This window comes from Phytophthora cinnamomi, assembly GCF_018691715.1.
Source record: "Phytophthora cinnamomi strain GKB4 chromosome Unknown Contig20, whole genome shotgun sequence".
Taxonomy (NCBI): Eukaryota; Oomycota; class Peronosporomycetes; order Peronosporales; family Peronosporaceae; genus Phytophthora; species Phytophthora cinnamomi.
The window spans coordinates 12,998-37,077 of NW_027150953.1; the positions used below are offsets into that span (position 1 = coordinate 12,998).

A 24,080-nucleotide genomic window follows, 5' to 3' on the forward strand; every position below is an offset into this window, starting at 1 on the left:
TTTAGTCAAGAGATAAGACAGACAGGCAAATCAGTGTTAGCTACTGTAAGTCAATTACACACACAGATGAGCAGATAATCGTACCTTTATAACAGTGCGGAGAATTAACGTGTCCGAGGGGACTCGAACCCGCGACAACCCTGCTCCCCGTAGGGCCCTCATTAAGCCAGCGGCGTTAACCGACTGAGCTGTCAGCACTGTCGAAATGACAAATTATTTCCAAGATACATATCCTTTCAATACTGATGTGTTTGCGTTTTTATCGTGTATTATAGGTTACCTAACCACTGAACGAAAGAAACACTGTCCCAGTTTGAGAATTGCTGGTTCATACAAATACTACGATAAAAAGGAGCACTAAACTGGCAATCAGCAGGAAATAGGCCATTCACTACAATCCATCCAAACTACCCAATAAGAGCCTCTCCATACCAGAATTAATCTGTGAAAGAGAGTAAACAAACACCTGTCTGGGCATGCATATTGCACACTGAAACTCACAGTAGACTTTCGGCTACCGCGCCTTGACTGATGCCCTTTGAAAAGTGCACTAAATTGGCAAATCCCCTTAGTAGCAATTCTTAGTCGTCGTTGATTTTTTTTCAATTCGGATATCCCAGTTGTCATTAGCGGCCGATGTATTGCCGACCCAGTATCCAAGTTGTCTCGTTGTACGGAGGGATGAAGGACAGGGAAACCATTCCATTTTGTTGGTGTTCCGATAGTGTTGAGGCTAATCAAAATGCTTTTGTGAGGTTGAACCCGAAGCCTGATACTCCGCCAAAATCCTCCAGCAATCGTTTAACGAGGCTAAGTTCCTTCATGGAGCTCATAAATATCGTGCTATCGTCCACAAAGGCGGAAAACTTATGTCGTTCACTATGGTACCTTGACTTCGAGTGCTCAACGAAATCTGGTGTCCCCTACACCACACTCACCATATATTGCACATTTTGTTTTGAATGGCTCTGTTTGTATATAATGGGCCGGGAAAAGTTCGGGTGCCCGAACGGTGCTGTCGGGCGGGTGCGGGTACCCGGAGTGAACAAGAGGAGCGATCGGGCGGGTGCGGGTAACCCGAAAATCGCCATTTGCGAGCTCTGGTTCCTACAACGGCAGTGTTGCAAAATGCCAATGACCGTTGTTAGAACAGTCGTGGTATGTTGAGCTTCGTGCAATCTCGCACACATTTAGGAGAATCAAGAGCGGTTCGAATCGAAACTTCGATTGAATATGTACTACGTAGTATTACGTCTGGTCGCGAAGTATCTGCCGCAGCTGTTGTATATCAAATCAAAAAAATATCTACGAAGACGTATCTGGATGAAGTACTACTTCATGGCAATGCCAACTCAGCTCAAGACAAAACTGCTGCTTACTTGGCCTTCATGACATCGTTGATGAACGGAAGTGCCGCCGACACGCGCGAGTAGATGGCGGGAGAGTCCTTCACGCCGCAGCCGCTGCCGCCGCTCACCAGGCCGATGAGAACGTCATCGGCGTCGGTCCGGCCCATGTTTTCCTTGATGAACGGACCACCAGTGTCGCCCTGGCACGGAGACTTGCCCTGAGCGCCGCCAGCGCAAAACTGCGACTCACCGATAGTTAACTTGGTCTTTGTGCTGCAGTCCTCGTTGCTCCACACTTGCTGGCTCAGGGCCTGCAGCTCCTCAGCGCCCATGCCATTGACCGAAGTGAGGCCCCAGCCCATGGCCGTGCCCCACATGCCCTTCTGAACGTCCGCGGCACTCGGAAGCTTCACGGGTTTGTACTTGCTGGCCTTGGCCAGCGTCAGCACGGCGAAGTCGTAGGCCAGCGTGTCCTTGTTGTACTTCGGGTGGGGATCCGCCTTGATGACCTTGATCTCGTCGCCGTCCTCGCCGCCGTTGATGTAGTGCGCGCCCACCGACACGAAGTTGGCGGAGGACGCCTTGGTGCACGAAGCAGTCGTGAGCACGTGGGTGGGCGAGATCAGAGCGGCGCCGCAGAAGCTGAAATCGTCCGCAGACTTGGGGTTGACGGTGGTGCGGAGACCCGTCGTATACGTCTTTCTGCCCTGCGGGACCTTCTGGCCGCCGAGGATAGCAGACACAGAGCCGACCAGAACGGACGCGTACACGAGGGTGGAGATGACCTTCATATTTGAGCGTGGGTAGCTTGACTTGGGCTGTTGACGGTAAAACCAGGAATGAGAACGCTGCAGCAGCGGAGAATCGTACATGTACAGTAGCGTGACACGGATTACTTAAACCAGCATAAACTGAACCCATGTTCAAGATCTACTGTTTTCCATTGCCCCAGAGACAGCAACAGCAACAAGCTCGATACTGTAAAATCTCTACGTGTACACACATGTTGGTTTGCTTGTCGCTGCTGATCGTAAGTAGATCCGATAGTACCTACATCATGGGATCGATTTGAAAACGTGCGGTTAAGTTGGTCTCCAGCATGAAGAAAATGAATCGAGCTTCGCACAACTGAGCGATAGCACCACGTTCAGCAAAAACATGAGGGCTAATCACGAGATTGGGGAGACCAAATCGTGAGCAACCGTTATATATACCGGTACAGTGTATACTGTACTAGTATTAACCAGCAAACGAGTCGTAAGCACTTGCTGTCGTGGGGCAGATGTTGAACCGAATTTTCAGATACATGTACATGCGGTTCGCCTCAGGGCCAGTCTTAGGTGCAGTATAATCATAAGACTGGCCCTTGAAGCGATTGTCGACGACCCGTGTGACCGCAAACAAAATTTGGCAAATTTTATTTTATTATTTTTATCCAGGTCAGACTTGCAAGTACCACTTCTCCATTTGCGAGAGCGATGGCAGACTCCCTGCAGCCCGTGCAACGGGCCCAGGCGGATCGCGACAGACTTCGCCAAGCAGATGCCAATCCACTTGTAATGTGTGAGCAGACGCCCATCCACTTATACACGTGTGAGCGCTATCGATCGTGCTAAGGCTACTCTAGGAGAAGATGTCGTGCTGTAGCTTCAAGCGACATATAGATCGCTGGACTCCAGGTGGGGTACGCCCATGCCGAGGGCATAGTTCTGGCCTTGATTCGCCAAGGCCTCCTGATCTTCAAGTTCGTGCAGTATTCGGCGTGGGTGGATCTGTGATGGTAACACGGCTAAAGGATACGAATGGCGTTGGTACCTTCCACGCTCGCAGGGACACTGGTGCCCCAAAACACGCACTGAAGCCAAGCAGACATCCATAGCAACCAACTCGTCCACCACAGGACTGATGAAAAGACCGCAGCAGCCAAGTCGGTGTGGATGCCTACGTAATTTCATCTGAATAATAATGCATCTTCATCGAGCCCCGGGTTGTTTTGGTGCGTCGACAGACCCTTCGTATATACAGTAGTGTCCTTTAACGAATTATGATCCAAAACAAGCTCGAGCGAGTCATATTATCTGTAAAACTCTGCATACTCAACACAATGGCATTTTGATATATGTAGTCCTACAGTGCGCGGCAAAATTGTACATGTAATCCTATCAGTCAACGAATTGACGAAGATACTTTTAAAATTCGCCCTATTATTTCAGAAGTGAGTTCAACATCAGCATTTTGGAGATTTTTACAAGAAAAATTGCATCGAACGTGTTTTATTACGTAGTACTAGGATCTGGGATCTGACGAACTGTTTTGTTCAAACTAATCCGCCTCAAGTTGCGTATGTAGTTAGGCTAACATTTGTGGTACCGGTAGTGTGCAAAAAGTATGAAGAAGCACTGCCGGACGACCAGGGGCTCATGAGGTAAGAAAAACATATTGGTCGAGTTTTTCGGATATCCTGAAGCACTCTTGAACTTATGTGAACTCGTTTTTTGTATCGATTTCGCTGCAATATTGCATTCAACGACCTCAATGCATCAATCAATATTCACGCTACATCACATGAATTGTTGTCGTCGACAATTTGTGGATGGACATTTGACTACGGTTTCATTGATTGGTTCAACTACCTGTTCCTGAGTGCGAGTTACCCTCTACACCTCGCATAACTTTACAAGGACTATCGCACTTCTTGTGAAGGTTTATTTCTAATGTCGGTTTATCGCGCGAATGGATTTTGGTCAGCAGTAGTTGTGGCATATTCCGACATAGCCCAAAATGTTCACTCAACTATGACAGAAAAAGAATATAAACTGGCAAACACGTGAACAAACCGCACTTGAAGTTACTTCTTAGTTATAGTAACGATAGATGAGGAGCACAAGTCAAGCCCATTGTTTGATTGGACAACGCCGTACGAGAAAACAAGGTGTTCGAGTCGAGTGCACGTAAAACATGTAACCTTCTACGACGCTTTGTACAAATGTATGTAAGGAGACAATAATAGTGTTGACAACGGCATACCTGAGCTGCAACCTTGCCGCGAACGTGCAAAACACAGTCACACCGTGGGCCTGCGACCAACAGAATAATTCGAATGCATTCTTGTCAAGTAGTGCCGATAGCAGCGACTTGTAGCTCGAGACAGACAATGCAACTTGCAACAAATGTTTAGTTGCTGAAGGTGAATCCACGTGCTTGACTTCTTTGTATTTTGTATCAGTCAGCGGATGTTACGTTGCTGCTATCATTACAGTACTTCTGTTGTCTAGGATACATTCCCATGCACTTACTGAAGTATAATACTATGAGAACAATGGCCGAGTTACTATTTCGCCATGAAAAGCAATTTGGAGTTTCGCTTTCGAGTGGCTATGAGTTGGACGCGGTACCAGCAGTAGCGAATACAGTCTCATCATTCGATTCGGTACAACCTCCAACGATACCAGGAGTCTATTGTTTCTAGTTAAACGAAAATAGAGAGCCCCCCCCTATGAGTTAGGCGCGGTAGCTACAGAAATGTCCGAACGATGTCCTTTCAGGAAATGAACGACAAGCTCATCAAAGAAATTGAAGCTACATGCTCTTCTACCAGCATCAAGATTATAACTCCTCTTGCAAGCCTTCTCCAGCAATTTAAAACCATTGTTCCACGGTATCTACCATACCTTCGTTACAACACAACGCATTTCTGCCCTCACCTGGGAGTTATTAAGTCGACAAAGTACGCTGCAGAAGAGAGCGAATGTTCAGTATTCATCCGCGCTACCATCTTATACCCCATATTAATTAAGCATATGTGATCTAAAGATATCTAAATGAGATAATACTTTCGGTTATGCTGCAATACAAACCTCGTTTTGAAAACATACTTTGTAGAAGGCATTGCCACGGATAAACGATCGCGACAAATGCACTGATGTATTCGTTTACATGTAGAGCACGCACATCTAAGGGTAGTCAATTGTACCAGCACGGCAGACGTTGAGGTTCCGGGAGTCATCACTATACATGTATCCTTGTTTTACACTGTAATAGCATCTGTCGATTCGACAAAACAATCGGTACGTGTACATGCACAGTATAATGATTGTCCTGGAGTGTGCAGTGCTCAACTCGCTCAATTATTCGGTGCTAGGCCCCTCCGCAACCCGCTCAGCCCTATTGAGAACGCAGTAACTACAAGTTGTAGCCTACAACTGTTGGAGGCTACAACATGTAGCGGTTACCGGTACATGTATTCTGTACTTCATAAACACAATGGTAGCGTAATATACTTTTGGATGTTCTGTTCTCGACTTTTTTTTCTCATCTGGCACCCCCATCCTGCTGCAATACCACATGTGGAGAGAGTTCTTGCTGTTCGCGCTGTTTGTGGGCACAACGGACGACGGCAAATCTTGCACACTAGCCCTCTCCCAGCGTGTCTCCGGCTCGCTCATGAACAAGTAAATTACTTGAAGTAATTGACCTTGCGAACATTACGCTGCGATTACTGGCGCTTCGTCACTCTGGTTTTTACCGCCGACTGTCCCAGCACCACGTCCAAGTCCAGCTTTAATATTATGAAGATTATCTCTACGCTCATCTCCGCGTCAGTCCTGGTCGGCTCCGTTTCCGCCATTCTCGACGGTCAAACGGTCCCGCAGGGCTCCAAGACGTACACGACGGGCCTCCGCTCCACCGTCGACCCCAAGTCTGCGGACGACTTCAGCTTCTGCGGTGGAGTTCTCATCTCGCCCACCCACGTGCTCACGACCGCTTCGTGCACCACCACGGCCTCCGCCAACTTCGTGTCGGTGGGCGCTCACTACATCAACGGTGGCGACGACGGCGACGAGATCAAGGTTAAGCATGTCAAGGACCACCCGCACTTTAACGCGACGACGCTCGCCAACGACTTCTCCGTGCTAACGCTGGTCAAGCCAAGCAAGTACAAGCCCGTGAAGCTGCCGGCTCCGGGTGGCGCGGACATTCGCAGCGGCATGTGGGCTACGGCCATGGGCTGGGGCCTCACCGCCGCCCCTCCCAAGGGTATGGGCGCTGAGGAGCTGCAGGCCCTGAGCCAGCAGGTTATCAGCAACGACGCGTGCCGCACGGCGCTCAAGTCCTCGACCATCGATATGTCCCACGTGTGCGCCGGCGGTGAGCAGGGCAAGTCTCCGTGCCAGGGCGACACCGGTGGTCCGTTCATCAAGGAGAATGGCAAGGGCGATGGCGACGACATCCTGATCGGCCTGGTGAGCGGCGGCAGTTGCGGCGTGAAGAACTCCCCCGCCATCTACTCGCGCGTGTCGTCGGCGCTTCCGTTCATCAACGATGCCATGAAGGCCAAGTACTAAACAGCGGACGAAGTTTAATCATGAACTACCGCACAGTAATACTAACTAACGTTAGTATGGCATCGCTAGACACTTCACCGACCAACGAAACCTATGAGTCCAATATACCACAAATCTCTCTCGATTCGCAGTACACATGTATTGATTGCATCAGTTCATCTTTCACTACCTGCTGTGTCACTATCGCCCGACAATCAGAAGAGTGACGATGCGTGAGCCTGACCTCATGTAGGCGCGCACTCCCACTTGGAACACGCCAAGATGCTGGCCCCATCTGCAGCTCGAGCGCGAGAATTTCTCGCCCCTCGTCACCGATTTTCTATCGATCGCCGCCCCGCCGCAGCGACAGCACTTCGCAGCTTTTCCAGCTCCTCAGACAGTGAAAACTGGCCCAAGTTCGTGCATGGCCCTAATTTCATTCGAGGCCTTTGGAACCGCACGGTCCCGCGACTGCCCAAGCTGCTGGAGTGGCAGGAAAAGAACGTATTCGCCGATTCATTGGGCACCACGGGCCAATGCTGGCAGTTTATCCAGCTGCAACAGCCGCAGAAGACGAGTGTCGACCTCCTGGAATTCGTGGAAGGCGCTCGCATCGCCACGGAAGAGTACCTCTGGGCGATGAACAGCGCCGCGTTCGCGGAATTTCTGGCGGGTAAGGAGAACAGCTCGTCCGACATGGCCAACGTACTGCAGCAGTACACTACGCCCGCCTACTACAACGAAATAGCGTTACAGGTCAAGAAGAGCTACCTGCAGCGCAACTTCCACATGGAGTGCGAGGGCCTCGTAGTGGAGAACGCAAAGCTCACGAGAGTGGTTTATCGAAGGTTGACAGAGAAGGAGTACGAAGACTTGGTGGCTTTCAAGAAGCCGCCGAAGGCCATGTCTCTAGAGGCAACGATCGAGCACTTGCGCCTGCATGTGGATGTCCAGACCGTGGAGAACTTGAACATCGTCCATCGGGACAAGACCGTTTACGTGCAGCAGGAAAACGTCTACCAAGTCGTGTTCGAGTCGCGCGTGACGGACCCGGAAGACATCGACTGGCGCATTGAAAGCATGAACATCGTTGAACAAGATGCTGTTGAGAGAGAACCAAAGGAAGCTACTAAGGACGACAAAACTGAGTGATCATGTGAAGCAGCTCAGTTGGATGCAAATGACATAAGGAACGGTAACCGTGAAGTCAAACAATGATACTTGCAACGTGCGGATTGGATGCTCAGTCCCTTGATTTTGAGATGCAAGAAGCAGAGATGGATATCTTCAACGAAAACTTGCTTGTTATTTTTTCAGCATAGAGGAAGTCTGTGTTGACGAATGGCCGAGAGAACTTGCCAGCTTATCAATCGAGCTGACGACGCCTCTCTAATTTAACCTGAGGTCTTGCGATTCAAGCGCGTTATCTGGAGTTTGATTGTTCGATGGTGCACTGGTGTACTTGGTCCGTTGGTTTTGGTTGTAAGGATACAAAAGTACAAATTCTATGAGGTCTCCTGCTAGGGCCTTTTAACCTACCGTACAGCACTCAACAGCACTGCAAAAACTTACTCCCAGACCTCACTTTCGAGCACTCACATCGGCGCAAGCACTTTGGTTTTCATCTTGCCTTTAGCGGCTGTCAGCTCCAGCTTAAACGGCGTCGCTTTGGTGATCCGCCAATCCACCAGGCGCGCCCTCGACACGTCCGAGTAGAAACTCCAGTCAAAGGTCGACTTCAACGTGTGGCGGGTAGGCTGGTCGTCGCCGTCACTTGTGAACACCAGCAAGTGCTCCGTGGCTGCAAACCGCACCTTCATGCTCACCGCCTCGTTCATGTGGTACATGCTGCACGTGTCGTTCTTCTGATCTTCCGCCGCGTCCGAGTACTCGTACTCGGCCTCTACAAGTCTGGCGTCGTCCACCTCCAACTTCTCCAGCTTGAACGTGGTGCCCAGGGGCAAGCGCAGCGCTTCTCGTTGCGCGTCCAATTTAACAGCCCACTTGTCGATGCATTGCTGATTGGCCACCTCTTCGAACGACAACGACAACGACGATGAGGTTACTTTTCCAAGGTTATGAGCCCACTCTTGTGCGTAGATCTGGCGCATCACCACGTGCGCAGCCTGCTTGGCACCGGCCAGGAATTCTGGAAGGTCGATGGGTTGGTCCGGTGGGATCAGGCACACCAGGTACATGTACACCCGGTCTCGCAGCGTGGCGCTGTGCGCGAAATAGCGACTCAGCGGGGAGGCCGCGCTGTCCAGCTCCATGATCTGGTTGTACGCCATCAAGGTGCGCGCCGCCAGGTGCAGCAACTTGGCCCGAGCCATGACGTAGCTGGTGACTCTCGGGCTCGTCAGGAACGTCCGCGTCTGAAGCTGCAGAGCTTGACTCAATTGGGGTGGCGACGCATGGAGCGCTACAGACGACCGAGCTACGGCCGACACGACGCGTGCACTACCCGAACGACGTAGAGCGGAGAACATTCTACCTGCTCTTCCGCCGACTTATTGCGAACTGAGCTGACTTCTGAAGGTGGTCGGGTAGAACCAGTGCGCGTGGTGTTGTGCCCACACCAAAGTCTCCACCGCGTACGTCATCCACACGTCTCCAGCATGCGCACTCTCCCGAGACGCCTCGCGTATGGAGGCTGTAGGGTTATCCAGCGTGGACAGCAAGTCACTAAGCTTAGGTGCAGCCGAGTGACGGGATGGCACAAACGACGTCAGTTCGCGTCGTCGTCGAGTGGTGACGGGCCTCCCCCTGAAGGCTTTCAAGAGGTCCTCGCCACTCTGGACAAGGTTCGGGCTCGCAAGGACGTGTTCGAGGCATACCAGAAGCAGGATGTGTTCGCTCCGTCCGGGATGAGTTGGCTGGCCAACCGGTTGATGTTCTACCACCTGAACCGGCCGCAGCACACGCAGGTGGACGTGGCCGAGTTCCTGCAGGGCGCTAAGTACGCGATGGAGACCACGATGACGGCCATGTACTCGAAAGAGTTCGCGGACTATGTGGCGCGGGAGTCTGAGGCACCCGGGGTGTTGGAACCGGACTGTGATGTCGCCAAGATGCTGCAGCAGTCGCTTGAGACCGTCAGCTACGACGCGTTCAAGTCGTTTGTGTTGCAGTCTGCGAGCGCGGGGATCCAAACGGAGATGAAGGAGATCGAGATGCACAGCGCGCACTTGATGAGTGTTCAGTACGAGCGAGTTGCGAAGCGGGCGACGACGAATTCCTCGGGAGCCAAGGTGCTGGGCGTACCTGTCCATGAGCGACTCATGCTGGCGGTACTGTTCGATATCACGGAGCACGTGAAGGTGACGCTGGCGGACTCTGGCGAGGCTGAGGACGTCACAGTACGGCGCAACAAGGCCATTTGGCAATTTGACTCGAATGTCACGAGGCCCGAAGACATCGACTGGGTCATTGAGCCGCTGCATCTCGTCGCGTAGAGACTGAGCTGTTTGTTCCCCGAGCGCGCAGCTTTCGTCAGCTTGAGAGTATATATGAGAATTGAACTAAATGGGGGACACGAACGCAGTAATTCTGTGCATCATGGTTGTAGAAGGGCAAGTGCAGCGCGAGTACAGAGAATTATGACTACAATCTCGATATCTGCCACAGACCTGGTTTTTTTAACGTGCTGTCCTCGCGAACTTCTTGCCATTTTCTGTTCACCAAAGTGTGTGACGAGGCGATATGATCACTACCAACTGACAGCTCAAGTTATGATGGTGCTCCGTGGTGCCGCTGTGGGCATAGTCGACTTGCTCAACGTCGTGCTCCTGGAGTATGTGGCACGGCCATAGTGCTAGGTCATATCCATGTCATACATTTCGGCCTAAGAGGTCAGGGCAGATTCCTCGCAAAGTTAAGTGAAGTACGTGTGAAATACGTGATGAGTGTCGACGCAGATTTCAAATGTTTTCGCCTACTTCTACGTAAAGCAGTAACCCCAACTGATCGTGCTACGAGGAGCAGGTAGAATTTTCTTATGGATCACACCGGAACAACCGAAGCGTACTCAACCCTCGAACCTTTTCGGTAGAACTGATTGAAAAGCATGAGATATATCAAAGCACCAGTACATTCGTAGCGCTTTAGGATTGCCGCGTCATGCCTTGTGTAAATACTAGTATGTTGTGTGTTGGTAAAAGTCGGTCAACCACACACAAGCACTACTTTCGCATCCCAACATGCAGAACAACCAAATATACTGGGGACACCTGAAGAATGAGGGGATTAATTGCGTGAGGGATCCTAACTGCGTAACGCGAAACTCGACTTGGCGCAACCTTCGCACCACGTCAGCCTGTACCCCGCGACAATACGCGCAGCATCAAATGCAACTCATTGGGTTGTTCCACCGGGTAAATAAATCCTTGATACCATCTGAAGATTCAAGCTAGATCTGGCAGTCACAAATATCTCTTGCTTACGCGCGTAAAATTTCCCCCTTCTTCGTCGTAAAAGTTGTGGTCTGAGTAAAGTGTGTTCGACTTCTAACTGATGCTTCAAAGTACTGGTTCGCAGCCATATTAACTGTTGACAAAATCGAATTACAGTACTTCGAGTACAACACAAAGCTGAAGATACGATTTCCACACAGAAATCTCGTCTCTCAGAAATACAAAACTTTTTGAGCTGGTGAGGTGAAGCTCAAAAACACTTTCGTCGATGCTGGTGCAATACAGTGCCGCATCAAAATGCTACGCCGTCACTCCATGCGTTGTCTTTTCTTTTCAAGCCGATGCTCCTTGGTCTCGTTCCGTTTCTCCAGCCGCCGTTCTCGAGCCGTTTTACCGTCGATAAGCTCGAACTGCTGTAGCCAGCGCGAGCTCCGAGGTATCACTTGTGAATTTGGTTGGGATGTACTGCTCGCATCAGCACCGGCGTCCGCTTGCTCTCCTGTCCGTGGAACCGCAGGCGCTACTTGTTCCAAGAGCTGTCGGGGGGTGTTTCTGCTCTTCCGGATCATAATGGGAGGCCGTAAGAAATACCTGACTCCCGGACCGGTGTGCACGTGTGTCCGTGCAACTGCTACTGTTCCAGACATTCCCTGCCCCAAAAGTGCCCGAGGCGCACTAATGACCTTCCTGGTCATGAGAGGACGCGGCATGTATACTGCGCTTGGGGCAAATCCTCTTTGTTGACTTGGTTCCACCTCCGTACCGCCCTTCTCTTTCTTTACGGGTTGAGCCGCCTTCATCCTTTCTCGATGTCTCTTCACCTGCCTCGCAAGTGATCCATTCTCCTTTTTCGCTAAAAGTTGCCGTGCCATAACAGGATTTTCGACTTTGAAGGCTTCAGCAAACTCGTCGCTTACAGCGAGCATTTCGTAGATAGCTGACCCGCCTGCCTTGCAGCAACTCAAGCAGATTGGTACCACTCGCGTCATCTTTCTACTCTTAGCAGTCAACGCTGCTGACGGGTACGTGATGCGGCAGCACGCACACCGTCGCGATGGCGGTGGATCCTTCCCTCCGTGATCACGCGCCGCATCCTTCATCATCTGGGCCCTCTTCGATAACGGTATTAAATGACCATGACAACACCTGCATTCTTTTTCCTCCAACAACTCGCCTTCTTCATCGTCATCGTCCACTTCAATAATTTCAACTGGTTTCTTTGCCACGGGTGTTTTACCCTGATTCAAATTACTTGCAGTCGGGGCTATTGCCTCGGTACTTCCTGTTGCCAACTCGCAAATCACGCAAACCGGCGTACCATATCTGTCCACTCTGCTCTTCGTCGAAAGCGCTGCCATAGGATAAGTGATCCAACAGCATGAGCACTGCCTGGACGCTGGAGGCCTATTGCCCTTCTGCAGCAAGACCGCTTCCTTCATCCTTTCGAGCCTCTGTTGCAACGGTGTCAGCTTCGCCTTGCAACCTCGGCAGCATTCTTCCCGCTCATCTCTAGATCCAGCTACAGTCTTTTCCACTGAACCATTCTCCTCCCTCTTGACGCTGCTCATACTCGCGCCCACCGTCTTCTTCGCGGCTCTAACTGCCCAATAGCACATGTAACAACGCGGTTCCGGCCACGACTGACGTCTGCTTTCGTCCGTCAGCGCCACCAACGGATACGTGATATGGCAGCAGCTGCACTGCTTCGACAGAGGAGGGCTCTCGCCCCTGTATTGGCTGGCAGCGACGCGCATCATCTTGAGTCTCTCCGCCAGAGGCGTCAAGTATCCTCTACAGCTCCTGCAGTGCTCCTCTCCCGCCGTAACTCCGCCATTTCTTGGGGCCTGGACGCCTACAATAGCTCCATCGCTTGCGCATCCCTTGCTCTTTACGACGGACTGTGAATTGCATTGCAACGTCTTCTCTTTCTCCTGTTTAACGGTTTTCTCCGCGCTTGGGACGCGGACTGGGAGCTGTTGCGCTTTTGACCGGTTCTCGCCAACGGCGGCGCGTCTGACGGCCGCAGAGACGGTGATGCGCAGCTCCATGTCTTGGCTTTCGTCCGGGCCCTCAAGGTCCTCGCTCTCCGTGGAGAAGCCGTCGTCGTAGGGCGCGAGCGGCGGCGCATCGAGCGCCAGCGACGTCTTCGGGTCGACCATTGTTGCCCTTTGGATGCGCGTGATTGGGTAGAAAGAAGAGATGGCTACGTTGGGAGACTAAAATTTAGTCATTTAATGAGACCACAGCAAACAAAAAATTACTTATTAACCTAAGTACGAATAGTGATTTAACCGCATGAATCGAAAGAGCTGTGTCTGGTGCTTCTTTTAAACTCTTGATTGTTAGCAAATGTTGAGAACTCGTGGAGTTACATCGGACGAAAAAAAATATCTCCATTTCCGGACCCCAGAAATCTGGGATTTTGTTTCGGGCGTGTGACCTCAATATTTTTTTCAATTTTATTTTATTGTATATTGTCGACATCCCGTGTAAAAAAGCAATCGAATGAGAGTTGTTTTCGGTTTCTACGAGTGTTTTTAGCATTTAAATGTTGACGTCCGTTTATGTACGATTTTTTTTTTAAATTTTAATGGTTAAAGTTAAACGCGATTATCTTGAAAACTCTAAATGGTTGATAAGTAACATTTTGTTTCCCGTGGTCGCAAATGTGAAAGTATTGTGTTTTTCGTGTTTAGCACTGTGGGGCTCAGTAGGCCACTATTTCGATATGCTGTTAGAGCGGCTCGAACTTCCACTTGTTCTGGCGCTGGTAGAGCCATGTGCCATCTCTCGGCTTAGGGAGCAGGAGTTTGGCCACAACGTCGCGGAATTTTTCTCATTTGGAGGGTGTGAAGGTCACCCAAGGCCGGTCCGTTGGGATTGCTGCGGATGTTGAGCTTCCTCTCCTCGGAGCTGTCCTTGCCGGTGGCCGCAGCTTCGGACTTGGTGGAGAGCGGTGATTCTACACGAAGATTCCCCGCTTCGGTCCTTGCAAGGAGAGTCACGACTACGCTGACTAGAAGAAGAAGACGGGAAAACATGATTTCGTGGGCTTCTCTTCTCTTGGGCTTTACCTGGTGGCGGGGGAGGGGATGCTTGGGTGGGCGAGTTCGAAAATGAGTTTCAAAATCGTGACGAGTGAGCTTGCCGACGCGCTCATTGCGTGGCGCTTCCCCCACTTTCACTTGTTTACTTAAAGAGTCCACCAACATCATCAACGCCTAGTAGGCAGAGCCTTGCCTTCGAAAACCTGTTGAAACACTGTGAATCGCTCGCTCGCTCGGGCAGCAAAAACTTGGCGGACGGATTTGTACTGGACCCGTAATACAGCCTGAGCTGCGATTACTCCCTCAGTGCAACTACACACCAGTACGTGCACTTGCTACTCAACCACCAATTTCAATCCCTATCTTGATGCCTCGATGTCACTCGATGTAACCCGTTACGTGTACATATTAGCTTTGCTCTCATTCACACGCTCGAGAGTCCAGGATGTGGCCGTTATCTTCCTGATACCGAGGCGCATCTCTGACCATTCCGCTTGTTGTTCACCACGCGTCCTGTACCAATCGCATTGGCGGAGAGGACAGCGGTCCCACGCATTTTTGCCCCAGCATCAAGCTTTGTCTGTTGTACCTGCACATTTGCGAGATAAGCTGTCGACGAAAGCTCAGCGAGACTGCCGGCAAGAGCTCAGTAGCCATCACGCTACATGACATTGTCGTGGACCCGCAATTCCTGTGCGCAAGGGAGCACCAAAGACCACTGCCAGCCCGGTCTGCTGACCAACGCGTGCCAGGACTCGTGTCAGGGGCCAACCGTTGGCGTGCAGCGAGACCACCGTGGGATTCCGCGTCGAGCACAAGTGTATGCTGGGGTAGAGTGGTGAACGGCCTTCGCAGCTGGCCTGCTAGTCGATTGGTTCGCCGGCCGAGGCACGAGGCTTGGAACAAATCACCGCGTCGGAGGACACGCGTGGTTGCAAGGAACAACAGGATGAGCTCCGTTCGTCGCAACCGCCGTAATTGAAACGGGGTGCTGGACGAGCTATCAGGCGAAGGCCTTTGACAGCTCCATCGGTTTTTAGCGGTCTGCACTCCTGGTTTCATTCTGCAATTTGCTTTGCATCGACCACACTCCCCACTCCTCCAGCTGAACACCAACCATGGCCGCAGCTTTGCTATCGTCCGGCCGTATCAGCGTTCGCGCCCTCCAGGCGTTGTGCTCCGTGCTCGCCATGATCTTCACGTCGCTCGGCTACATCAAGTTCACCTCGGGCCAGTTGAGCAGCGGCTCGGCCATCTACACCACCATCGCGTGCTACTCGGCCATGCTCTGTGGACTCTACTACGTCTTGCCCGTTGGCGTGCTCAAGTTCACCTCCAGTGTGCCGAAGGTGCTGTACCAGCGCGTCGTTGACGCGGTTCTGGCGATCGCGCTGCTGATCGCCGGCATCCTGCACGCCACCTCGGAGGCCGTCAAGGACTGCTCGTCGTACAACACCATGTTCGAGACCTACCACGGCTCGGCACTCTTCCGCTGCGGGGACATGACCGTCGCCATTGTGCTGACGTTCGTGACGTGCGCTCTGTTCCTAGTGACGCTCGCGTGGAGTTTCGCCCGTGATACTTGCAAGTCGGTGAACGGCGGCAATCTGCAGGCTGCATTGGCGGAAGACGACTCTCAGGCCAACGGCTACGCGGTCGCCAGCACCCCAGGCAAGAAGAACGGACTGTCGGGTGCGACCGCTACGGCGGACATTGACCTGCAGCACCCAGGCCTGAAGGTTGTCCGTTGCACTGGCCGCACCCTGCAGTTCGTTTGCTCCGTCGTGGCGTTGGTGTGCATCGTGCTCGGCTACAAGCACTACTACACGGGCCAGTACGTTGAGCCCAAGGCCACCTACGCCATCCTCATGGCTTACACCGGTGTCCTGTACTCGCTGTGGCACATGGTGGCAGTGGAGACGTTGAAGTTGTCGCGTCACCCGACGGTGGGCGTGGAGCGCTTCATGGACATCTTGATCGCTGTGGCCCTGCTGGTCGCGGGTATCCTCTTCGCCACGTCGGCCCAAGTCTCGGACTGCTCGACCACCAACTCGACGTTTGCGACCTACCACGGGTCGACTCTGTTCCGTTGCGGCAGCATGAACACGGGCTACATTTTCACCTTCATTGCCGTGGCGATGTACGTGGTGACCTTCGGGCTAAGCTTCCTCTGCCGCTCGACCTTGAGCGAGCGCAATGCGGAGAGTAACCATTCCGCGGAGACGGCCCACGCTTCGGACGCGGGTCAGCAGGTGTAAGTGTTGTTATGCATTTAAAAAGGTGAGTGGGAGTGCGCGAGACCTTCAGTATCCTCATAAGGATCTTCATGATATCAAGCTTCGCATTTGCACTAAATGAAAGCTTTTTCTACGAAATACCTGAAGGGAGTTGCTGGATTATCCGTTGATCCGAAGCTAAGTTGAGAATCCTGTTCGCTGCTGTATTTTTGTGTAAGATGGTAAACAGCAAAACTGCATGTTTTTGATTTTTTTTTTCAGTGCGGTGTTTTAGCAGCCCTTGCCTCCTGCAATTAGCAGGACTCTAACATGGCCATGATGTTGGTCATCAACGACAAAATTATAGTAAACGAAATCGTAAGGCCGCCCAAGATCTTGCTACAGCCACCTGTGCGCTGCAACTCCTGCATCTCTGCCTTCTGTCGAGTTAGGAACACGAGGAAGACCCACGAGAAAATTGTCATGTCATGCATGATAAGCACCGCGTACGTGAGATGATAGAGGTGTCGCCTTCCTGGATACGCTCCGTAGTTAAATTGAATGGCTGGTCGATGAGAAATGTCAGAGCCTGCGCTAACGGAGACGCCAACTTCCTAACCATGCAACCAGGCCGTAAATGTCTCCCTCGTTGCCGACACCAGTCAGCTCGACGATAACAAAGTTGCCGATCATCCAGCCAGCACCGTGCGGGAGCTTCACGGCCAGCGGTAAACCAAGCCAGAATCAGTGACTGCGGAACACGTTCCAAATGGTCAGGAAAGTTGTAACGCTGTCCGCAATAATAACAAAAATACCCGTGAATAGGACCATCTTGCGCCAACTCCAGTTCAGACCCCACTTCGACGTCATCCATGAACAGTGCATTGGCTAGAATCTCGCTGATGATGCTGTTAATCGGAGTGATACCCACCATATACGACTTGACGGGCGACCTGGCGGTGTAGGTGATGCTGGAGATAACATTCGGAAGAATTGGTAAAATACGACCTGATACACTGCGCGTATTTTAAGCGCCCAGAACTCGCTCATATAGTGCTTGAATTCGATTCTTTTATTTTTCCTCCTTCACAAGGTGCCACGTAATGGGGGGAAATTGGCGTCGCGATCACTGCAACGACGGACATCGACTCGTGGAAATTCAGCAAGAAGCTGAGATCGCCGCCGTATTCCTCGCCAGATCATTGGTTCACCCTCCACCGAACTCGTCGCTCTAACGAGTTCGATGAATCAGCTTCCAGCTATTGGATAGCCTTTGGTGTGTGGATTAAAAATTGGTCATGTCGTGGGGTAGCGGCCAAGCACTGGTCTCGATTGCCGAGCGACAGGGGTCCGCCGGAGGACTCATCCTTGGTTGGATGTTTATCTACATTTATTGTCATTGATTAAAGGACCCCAGTCGAATTTCACTGAAATCTCCCGCCTTTGAGGGGGTTATTTCAAACAATTTCATCATTCGTTGGATACCAAACTATCGTTGTATCCCACTACTGACTATCAGAAAAGCGCTAAGAGAACTCTATGCACAGCTCATCGTCCAGAAGAATGCGCAGTACATTGTAAGACATTACTCGAGAATACCTACGAATGCAAAGACTGGCTGAGAAATGAATCAACTGTCTTCTCCGATAACTACTTGAAGCACATACTTTGCAACCGAGATGGGTTTGGTGTTTGATACTTTACACTGGCCCAGTTTCTAGAGGCCTTACCCGTACCCTTTAGAGTTAACCGTTTATCCGTACCCTTGGTCACCCGCGGACTACCAAATGGGATTGTAAGATTCGCTTCGGCCGGGTACGGGAAGTGGAAAAATTCCTGTGGTTGGCCACAGGCCCGCTCAAAGCCCAAAACTTTACTCATCTCCATCACAAAAAGTGTCTGCTTGTCATTATAGATGTACCCCCACTGCTCGCAAGAACTATGTCTACCGACGACGAAGCGGAGCGAGAAGCAGCATCATATCAACGTCGACTTATCGACAAATGCTGGAGCAGAATCACGGTTAACCGACTAACCACGACCAACCACAGTTATCCGAATTGATGCCAGGGATAATCGGCCATCCATCTTTGGAAGATTGCGATCTCTGCTAGTTCTAATCTGTACTTTTGGCATCAGAATTATCGAGTCGGGCGCGTCAGGCGAACACAATTACATGCGCTTCAAAAAGGTCAGTGAACAAGTTCAAATAGTAGGCCTCGTCAACCAAAGGGAGCCCCAGGCGAATTGTTACTGTAACGACATCCTTTTACATGTACTAAACTCGCTTATACGTTTCCCATCAATTCTGACCAATCAAAACTGCCCGTCCCACAGTCTCCGCTAGCCAGCAAAATGGACTCGAGCGCTACATGTCCCGACATCTTTGCGCCGTACGACGATGGGTCGTCCACCGAGAGCGAACCCTACGACGAAGAACTGCTCCAACTGGCGAGGGAGGCTCAAAATGTCGAGGGTGACCGAAATCTGGCGCCCAATTCGACTGTCGACGTGAAAGTTGAGGCGTTTGAAAGTGTCGAGACTGTCGAGACTGTCGACATTCCCACCAATTCCTCCGCCACCAATCTCAAGGCGGAAGACACTGCAGAACCCAAGGCAACACCGACCGACGGAAAGTGCGAACGCTGCCGCAGAAAGCTGCCGGAAGTCACCGAGCAGGAGAGCGCGGACATCCAGCAGGGCAAACTCAGGACGAAACGCTGCGCCTGCTGCGAGCAGCACTTCCCGCTGAACAGGTTCAGCAAGGCCAACCGGGGCTGCAAGCGCGCGATACCGAGGTGCAAGGCGTGCGTTGAAGCATCCCAACGGGTGTGGCTGAAGCTCAGAAAGTCTCCAGAGTATGCAGAGGCGTACGCCGCTGAGATGGAGAAGAAGAAGGCGGAGAATAAGAAGAAGCGACCGATCCTGTCGCCGTGGGAGCGCAAGACGACGAAGCAGCGATACGAAGAACAGTTTCAGCTGGTGGGCGGCAAGACAGCTCGCGCACGTCGACTGGCCCATCGAATTGAAGAGAAGAAAAAGAAACTCGCCAGTATCCTTGGCAAGCAACAAGAGCGCAAGAAAGAGTAACATGGAGAGGTGGAAGCGAGTACATGTGACGGCGGGGATAGATATATAGATATAAGCGGCCGCTCTTTGCCCTCGTAGTTTGCGTAGCTGAAGGAAATTGGCCTGACGATCAAAGTTCTTGGAGCTCCTTGTTGTTCGACTTGCGAAGTCCTAAACGATGCCACCGACGGAAGCTGTGGATATGCTGATAGCGGGAGTTGATGAAGGCTTTGACGTGCGAATTCTTAATATCCACACGGAGCGTCGTGTCGCGCGTTACGCGTAACATGTCTTCTAAGGCTTTATAACTATTTTGAAGTGCTGGCGCACAGCATTGAGTCTCCATAGTTAAGGTGATGCTTGGTTAGCATCACCTCCGCCTAGTTGACATGCCATATTGGATATACTGAACGATTGACAGTGGCCGATAAGCCAAACTCGACAAGGTTCCGGGATCCAGTCCCCAACTTTCCAACCAACCAGCCCACCCATACGCCAAAACAAGTAGCATGCGTCTTCTTTTCGTCTTGCCTATGATACTTGCCGTCGCTCTTGTCGCCAGCAGCGACGCAAAATTGGATCGCGACTCAGAGTACGCGGGCACAAAGCCTCGGAGGAGGAACGGAATGCTGGCGTAGGGCCCAAGTACACGGCATGGGAAAAGTCCGTCCAAGATGTTCCCTGACGTCAGTCAGTACGTTCAATGGTCGACGCGTCTACAGTAATGGCAAGACTCGGTACGAGTCGTACTGGAAAAAGGCAACACGTAGCTAAGTAGAGCCGAAAATGTTGGCGTTCTGCCCAATACAGAACTTAATCACTCAGCTGGAAACGATAAAGCTATTTCCTTCATTCCTTCATGTAAACAATTTCCAAGCTAACCAACACCAAGAAAGTGAGATTTGCCGGCGTGATGGCACCAACATAAACTCTGTTGAGCTCAAACGCAATAGAGTTTGATGAAATGGCAAGTCACTCAAAACACCTTCGTCAGGGCCCGTTTTAAGCCCGACGAGGTACTTCGGTTGTTTCAGCTAAATCACATTTTGCACCCTATCGACAAAAATGACAGCAGTGGCATCGAACACTGCTTTTGTGGATAACGTTCAGGGTATTAGCCACCTTCGCATAAAAGAAACTAACGGACACGTATATATTGAGACCAAGCGAATGCTCCAAAAGAATCCATTACAAAACTTCATGATCTTGCTCACCATTCGTAAACGAAATTGTATTTCTCAAGTTTGTCAGAAGTGAATCCTCATGTTAATCGAAACTAAGTTTGAAAGTATGTTCACTACAGAGCGAGCTGTCATTAACTGCTCGAGAACACTACACCCAACTTACACTTGCTGGCCAACTTCCGTCGTCACCTCCGTCACGTTGCTAGAAGCCGAGCGGTACAAGAAGCTCAGAGCGAACGTGATCATGTACAAACCCACCGCCACGAAGGCGAATATGTAGCCACCGTCCATGTTGCCGCATCGGTAAAGCGTGCTGCCGAGATGATACGTCTCCAACATTGCGTTCGTGTCGTCGCAGTCTGTCACCTGAGAAGAGACGGCAAAAATGATTCCAGCTACGAGGAGCAGGAGAGCAACCAGAACATCCATCAGTCGCTCAACGCCCACCTTCGGGCGGCGAGACAGCTTCAGGGTCTCCACAGCAACAGTGTGCCACAGAGCGTACAGCCAGCCACTGTAGCTCATCAGGATGACGTAGGTGGCAGCGGGGCTCACGTACTGGCCCGAATAATACGGTTTGTAGCTCGCCACGAACAGGATGAAAGCCACTAAGGAGCACGCGAACTGTAGAAGTCTCACGCAGCGCCGAGTGAGCTTCAGAACTGGGTGTTGCAGGTCAACCCGCTCGGAAACATCATCACCGGGGGGTCTTTTTTACTCCGGGGTCGCGGCTTCTTCGTAGCCGTTGATGGCAGCGTTCGCCTCTTCTTGGGCCAGAGCAGTCTCCAGGTTGTCACCCTTGATCGACTTGCAGGTGTCACGAGCAAAGCTCCACACTAGCGTCACCAGGAACAATGCACACGTAACGAACGTGAGCACGATCGACACTGTGATGTCGCCGCAGCGGAACAGCGCCGATCCGTGGTAGGTCTCGAACATGGTGTTGTAGGATGAGCAGTCCTTGACTAGCGTCGAGGTCGAGTGCACGATGCCCGCGACCAGCAGTGCGATGGCCAACACAGCGTCAACAAGGCGCTGGTACAGCACCTTTGGCCCGCTCGAGGTCAGCTTGAGCACCCCCAGAACCACGACGTAGTAGAAGCCGCACACCGCAGCCGAGTAACACGCGATGTTCGAGAAGATGGCGGACCCGCTGCTGAGCTGACCCGACGAAAACTCGAGCGACCCGAGCGACAAGAAGATCATCGCGATAATCGGACACACGATCTGGAGCGCGCGGACGATGATGCGTCCCGGAGAAATGAGAGCTGCAGTCATGACGGCGTCACTCTTCGAATGTTTTGGAGATCTGGGCGAGGTGGGGCGAAAAGCAGAATGGCAGCTCCCCACTGGCAGCAAGGCAGACCCGAGCTGCTCAACGCTGACAGCCTCACATCGCTTGAGCGAGAAATGCAGCAACTGCTGCCGCGTCTGTCAAGCTCTAGAAACGATCTACTAGACACGCGCGGCGCCCAGCGCCACTCGATTTGACCAACACTGCGTGTCTCGACCGGCGAGAGGCTCGAGTGCAGTCGCCCCACCCCGATGGATTCCAGACAACACACGCGTACGTATCCAATCTTCGGCGCCAACAAGTAGCAAGGGACTCAATACTGCTGCCTCCTATGACATGGTTTGGAGTTCCCATGACCAAACCCAGCAAGCCGTGCGCGGCTTGCTGGGCGAGAAAAGCTTGTTGCCACCTCGGCCTTTGTGCTCGCGCGGCACCTGATGGGCACGTCAGCATTTCCGAGCAGGTGCCGCGCGCGTTTAACACACGCCCGAGTCGCAATGTGAGGCTGGCGTTGCTCAGCGCTCACCGATAGCAAGCCTGCCGTGCTAGACATGCGGACGGGATACGCACTTCAATGCAGCAGGCCTATCAGTATCGACGGCAGCATTGTCTAGATACGTGCGAAAAATGGTTCGCTTCGAGCATCGCCGTCACGGACTGGTGCTAATATCGATTTCGCCCCAACTGTAATATTAAAAAATTCAGGAGACGACTTTAATTTACTAACAGTATTATATTAATATTACAGATTGGGTGCGTGAAAAATGTAATATTAATAAATATAGTTACTAAAACGCCCTTATCATAGATTTCGCTTGAATTTCCTCATCCGCTCAATTTCTACGTCATTGCGATGAAGAATCCGCTGGCGCTGGGCTCGCTCATTGCTCGTGCGTGTGCGGAGACGGATCAATGCAAACGAACCTGTCGAAAAGACTAGAAAAGCTGTTGAGCAACGGGTGTCCCGAGCCCGATAGGGGTTGTAATGGCTAACCAATATCAATAAAAAAAAAAATCCCAACACCATATTCACGACTCGCTGTTGCTTGAGTAAGGTTGTAAGATTCTGCGAGATTAGCCTCATCCACCTCCGTAGCCTGATTTGACACAGATATCCCTTGACTGCTTGTTGGGAGGGCTCACCCTCCGGTTGATCTTTATTCCTGAAGGTTAGAACGCACCCTGGACTGCAAAAGCTACGCATAGAGGTGGCCGCGTTAGATGCTAGCAAACCATAGACCCTAGTAGTGCTAGTCGTACCGTTTGGAATCCTCAGCCTCACCCCAGAGTTCGTTGCTGCAGGTATGATGAACAGGATGACCGCAGATGCAATACGGCGCCGTTTCCGTCATATCAGGCAAACAGCAATTGGCCTTGGAGCACCTCATCGGACCTGGTTGCAATCTTCAGGGGGGAAACGCAAAATGAGCAGGAGAATACGACAGAACGGCTCGGCAACCACCCGTTTGCCACCCATTGCGCGCGTCCTTTGAAGATATTGACCGTGAACTTCAACCTGGAATTTAGTAAGCTATTTAGTAGTTTTATGGTACTAATATCGTGATTTTTTCCTACTAAGTTTATGTTAGTACTAATGGCTATTCTTGGAATATATAATATTCCCATTATAATTAGTACTACAGTATCAGTAGTGTATAGTACTAATCGTGATTTTACTACCAATCCCTGAATGTAGGGGCCTGGTCTACATTTTCACGGTTGCTCCCCTTCGCAACGTAGAGAGGTTCATGCTGGTGGAGGTCTGTCACCAAATGGTGCAGTACCTGCCAGGATTTCATACTGCTCACGTCAGTTGTGTTTCACAGATACATGCACCCGGTGGATGCTTTTTTCCACTGAAACTACACTTTGAGTCATTTCCTTCTTGCTCTCCTCAGTCTAGGTGTATATCGCGCCTGCAACGCCGCACGGCATTCACACCGACTCTCACTCCTACTTCACCGGTCTGCTCGAGGTACTCAGGGCCCCACTGCGAGGTATATCGTAATGAGGGCCTTGCCGTGTTGACAGTATGAATGCGTATATTGTCTATGGGCCGTGCAGGAGCACGATCCAACACCCAATTCTGCCGTTCAGCATACAGTATCACAGGAGAATAAAGTCTGCGGCAGCACCAGCGGGATTGTTCGAGAAGTAAATATCTAACGACCGTAACAGCCTCGCA

The 24,080-nt window shown here is 51.5% G+C and overlaps 10 protein-coding genes across 10 annotated transcripts; 5 read left to right on the forward strand and 5 right to left on the reverse strand.

The window, feature by feature from the left end:
- Positions 1-1,375: 1,375 nt before the first annotated feature.
- Positions 1,376-2,140, reverse strand: IUM83_18435 (serine protease trypsin-like protein; the record flags this gene model as incomplete). The annotated part of the gene is made up of 1 exon (XM_067943436.1): positions 1,376-2,140. The coding sequence occupies one exon, from the start codon at positions 2,138-2,140 to the stop codon at positions 1,376-1,378; it is 765 nt and encodes a 254-aa protein (XP_067795596.1).
- A 3,553-nt stretch (positions 2,141-5,693) lies between these two features.
- On the forward strand, positions 5,694-6,694 carry IUM83_18436 (Glucanase inhibitor protein; the record flags this gene model as incomplete). The annotated part of the gene is made up of 2 exons (XM_067943437.1): positions 5,694-5,800; positions 5,890-6,694. The coding sequence occupies 2 exons, from the start codon at positions 5,694-5,696 to the stop codon at positions 6,692-6,694; spliced, it is 912 nt and encodes a 303-aa protein (XP_067795604.1).
- Positions 6,695-6,955: 261 nt separating this feature from the next.
- On the forward strand, positions 6,956-7,825 carry IUM83_18437 (ATP-binding Cassette (ABC) Superfamily; the record flags this gene model as incomplete). Its single annotated transcript, XM_067943438.1, has 1 exon — positions 6,956-7,825. The coding sequence occupies one exon, from the start codon at positions 6,956-6,958 to the stop codon at positions 7,823-7,825; it is 870 nt and encodes a 289-aa protein (XP_067795617.1).
- Positions 7,826-8,268: 443 nt separating this feature from the next.
- Positions 8,269-9,162, reverse strand: IUM83_18438 (Leucine-rich repeat-containing protein 48; the record flags this gene model as incomplete). Its single annotated transcript, XM_067943439.1, has 1 exon — positions 8,269-9,162. One exon carries the CDS (start codon positions 9,160-9,162, stop codon positions 8,269-8,271), a length of 894 nt encoding a protein of 297 aa, XP_067795597.1.
- A 129-nt stretch (positions 9,163-9,291) lies between these two features.
- On the forward strand, positions 9,292-10,128 carry IUM83_18439 (Chloride Channel (ClC) Family; the record flags this gene model as incomplete). The annotated part of the gene is made up of 1 exon (XM_067943440.1): positions 9,292-10,128. The coding sequence occupies one exon, from the start codon at positions 9,292-9,294 to the stop codon at positions 10,126-10,128; it is 837 nt and encodes a 278-aa protein (XP_067795618.1).
- Positions 10,129-12,333: 2,205 nt separating this feature from the next.
- Positions 12,334-13,244, reverse strand: IUM83_18440 (uncharacterized protein; the record flags this gene model as incomplete). The annotated part of the gene is made up of 2 exons (XM_067943441.1): positions 12,334-12,436; positions 13,075-13,244. 2 exons carry the CDS (start codon positions 13,242-13,244, stop codon positions 12,334-12,336), a joined length of 273 nt encoding a protein of 90 aa, XP_067795619.1.
- A 2,006-nt stretch (positions 13,245-15,250) lies between these two features.
- On the forward strand, positions 15,251-16,390 carry IUM83_18441 (ethanolamine kinase A; the record flags this gene model as incomplete). Its single annotated transcript, XM_067943442.1, has 1 exon — positions 15,251-16,390. The coding sequence occupies one exon, from the start codon at positions 15,251-15,253 to the stop codon at positions 16,388-16,390; it is 1,140 nt and encodes a 379-aa protein (XP_067795648.1).
- A 2,313-nt stretch (positions 16,391-18,703) lies between these two features.
- Positions 18,704-19,438, forward strand: IUM83_18442 (uncharacterized protein; the record flags this gene model as incomplete). Its single annotated transcript, XM_067943443.1, has 1 exon — positions 18,704-19,438. The coding sequence occupies one exon, from the start codon at positions 18,704-18,706 to the stop codon at positions 19,436-19,438; it is 735 nt and encodes a 244-aa protein (XP_067795647.1).
- Positions 19,439-20,760: 1,322 nt separating this feature from the next.
- On the reverse strand, positions 20,761-21,261 carry IUM83_18443 (ethanolamine kinase A; the record flags this gene model as incomplete). Its single annotated transcript, XM_067943444.1, has 2 exons — positions 20,761-20,967; positions 21,049-21,261. The coding sequence occupies 2 exons, from the start codon at positions 21,259-21,261 to the stop codon at positions 20,761-20,763; spliced, it is 420 nt and encodes a 139-aa protein (XP_067795646.1).
- Positions 21,262-21,315: 54 nt separating this feature from the next.
- Positions 21,316-21,879, reverse strand: IUM83_18444 (ethanolamine kinase A; the record flags this gene model as incomplete). Its single annotated transcript, XM_067943445.1, has 1 exon — positions 21,316-21,879. The coding sequence occupies one exon, from the start codon at positions 21,877-21,879 to the stop codon at positions 21,316-21,318; it is 564 nt and encodes a 187-aa protein (XP_067795649.1).
- Between the last annotated feature and the right edge of the window lie 2,201 nt (positions 21,880-24,080).